Here is a 2876-nt window from a genome sequence, read left to right as displayed (position 1 = left end):
GAAGCAGCGCCCTCTGCCTTCCGGTGCTTGGAGGATGCAATTTATTTATTTATTTATTAATTATATTTCTATACCGCCCCATAGCCGAAGCTCTCTGGGCGGTTCACAACATATAACATCCAATATACAATTTAAAAACATATATTAAACTTAAAAATTATACCAAAAATACCTAAACATAATTAAACATATAAACAACTACAAAACTCAGTACTAAAATATTAAATGTAAAATGCATTAAATCGATTGAATATTAAGATGTTAAGATGTTAAGTAGTGTTCCTTTTGTAACTGTCATCTTAACATTCCACCTCCTTTGCTCAGGGCTTCAGGGATAGGCTTCTCCTTGTTGACAAACACCCTAATTTGAAACAACAGCTTATCTGCAATGATGATCCACTCAACAGAGAAACAGAGAACACGACCAAACCCTGCAACAAGCACAGAAGTCAACTCTGTCCCCGCGTCTACTCAGGCTAAAAGACTAGTGGGCCTATAATAATACCTTTCCTTTACCATCAGGTCCCAGGGCAGGTTGCAATCTAGTAACATTAGCCACAAGGTTTAGTGACTTGCATCTGCCCAAATAGTATAAGCTAATATGAGACAGGAATACCCTTCTTCATATTAAAGAGGCAAAACAGGCCAGTCAGTAATGAACCTTGCTTACTGTTTATGTTAGAGTCCATGTCAACAGCTTCTAGGGGAAGGGATAATGTCCAGGGACACAGTCTGAAGGTAGGGCCATGATGCAGCCACTTCATCTGATACAAAGTAATGCTTTTGCTATGACAGAAGTTCTTTCTACACTTCATACATTTTTGTTTCCTTCCCTGTGTGGGTTCTTTGGTGTGCAGTAAGATGTTACTCCAGACACTTATATGGTTTCTCTCCTGTGTGGGTTCTTTGATGTAAAGTAAGACTTTCACTACGACTGAAACTCTTTCCACACTCCAGACACTTATAAGGTTTCTCCCCTGTGTGGGTTCTCTGATGTGAAGTAAGGTGGTGCCTCCAACTGAAACTTTTCCCACACTGTAGGCATATATATGGTTTCTCTCCTTTGTGGGTTCTTTGATGTGAAGTAAAACTTCCACTATGACTGAAACTCTTTCCACACTCCAGACACTTATATGGCTTGTCTCCTGTGTGGGTTCTTTGATGTGAAGTAAGACTTTCACTACGACTGAAACTCTTTCCACACTCCAGACACTTATATGGCTTCTCTCCAGTGTGGGTTCTTTGATGTGAAGTAAGGTGGTGGCTCCAACTGAAACTTTTCCCACACTCTGTGCATATATATGGTTTTTCTCCTGTGTGGGTTCTTTGATGGGAGGAAAGGTTTCTACTGTCACTGAAGCTCTTTCCACATTCCATGCATTCATATGGTTTCTCTCCTGTGTGGGTTCGTTGATGCAAAGTAAGTTTAGATTTCACACTAAAACTCTTTCCACACTCTAAACATTTGTATGGTTTTTCTCCTGTGTGGGTTCTTTCATGTTTAGTTAACTCTCCTCTACTTCTGAAGTTTTTTCCACATTAGCAATAGCAAGAGGGCTGCCCCCTTCTCCCCCTTGGGGGCTCCAGTGGCCAGCCACCCCTTTGCATCACTTATTGGCATGAAAAGGACCCAGCTTAGAGGGCGGCCAGGAGAGATTCACTTGCTTCTGATATGAAGCCACGAGGCAGAATCAGCACTTGTGAAGCCTCACAAAGTGGGGCCGTGCGGTGTAGTGGGCAGAGCATCAGATTAAGACCAGGGAAACCTGGGTCAGGTACACATTAGCGGCTTAAAACACAGTGAGGTCACCCCCCACACACACGTTTCCAGTCACATCTGCACATTGCTGCACAAATCAGAGAAGGGTCGGGGTTCTCTTCACCCAACACACATCATCTGTTTGGTTTTCCTGACCCTGAGATCCTCCTGGAACTCCTATCCGTTAAGCTGTCATCTGCACATGTGCCCTCATCTGCACATGCACAACAGCTGTCTCAAATGTACACATATTTGCCTGCGAAGTGAACTTGGGTTAAGTTTTCCAGTTGGATTGAAGCTGGTTTGAGGGAAAACACATCAAACAGCAGTACTTTTCAAGAAACTACAGAATCAGTGTGGATTGTGGTTAATGTTATGCGTAGGTGGCTTCAAAAATTAGCAGTGGGAAGGAATGCACTGAATGCAGTGTCAGCGGTAATGCGTACGCAGCCTTGGGTTCAAAACAGATCCTCACCCAGCCAATGATCTTAGTCCTGTCATTCTATTTCAGCTTTACCTACATCACAGGGTTGCTGTGAAGATAAAATAGGGAGGAGTGATGTGTTTATGCTCATTAGGGGAAGTTCAAAATAAAAAATACAATTAAAAACCAAAATGAAAAATTATTATTATTAAAATATTTAAGATTTTATTAAAACAGAACACCAAGAATGATGTACCTGCCAACAGACTTTTCCTTCCTTCCAATTCATATGCAGCCCACGTCAGCAAAATAAACTACAGTAACAGCAAAATCAGTAAGCATTTCAATGGCAATATCAACAATGCATTTCAGAACATATCAACATTTCAGTAATGTCTTCATTCACTGAAAAACTTTTTTTTTTAAAAAAAAGCCAACCAAAACCTCTCCATATATATTAGAATCTTGATAGACTGGATCTTGATAGGCTGGAGCATTCAGCTGAAAAAATCAGAATGAACTTTAACAGGGATAAGTGCAAAGTTCTACACCTAGGAAAAAGAAACCAAATGCACAGTTATAAGGTGGGGGATTCTTGGCTCAGCAATACTACATGCGAGAAGGATCTTGGAATTGTTGTTGATCGCAAACTGAATATGAGCCAACAGCGTGATGTGACTGCAAAAAAGGCAA

At 41.1% G+C, this 2876-nt stretch overlaps 1 protein-coding gene across 1 annotated transcript; it reads right to left on the bottom strand.

Moving 5' to 3' along the window:
- Nucleotides 1–1224: 1224 nt before the first annotated feature.
- LOC133363400 (zinc finger protein 22-like) lies at nt 1225–1464 on the bottom strand (the record flags this gene model as incomplete). Its single annotated transcript, XM_061582810.1, has 1 exon — nt 1225–1464. A coding segment is annotated over one exon (240 nt), but the record flags the coding sequence as incomplete, so codon positions are not given.
- Nucleotides 1465–2876: the final 1412 nt, after the last annotated feature.

Source organism: Rhineura floridana, chromosome 8, assembly GCF_030035675.1.
Source record: "Rhineura floridana isolate rRhiFlo1 chromosome 8, rRhiFlo1.hap2, whole genome shotgun sequence".
Lineage (NCBI taxonomy): Eukaryota > Metazoa > Chordata > Lepidosauria > Squamata > Rhineuridae > Rhineura > Rhineura floridana.
This window is presented reverse-complemented; position numbering and strand designations above follow the sequence as displayed.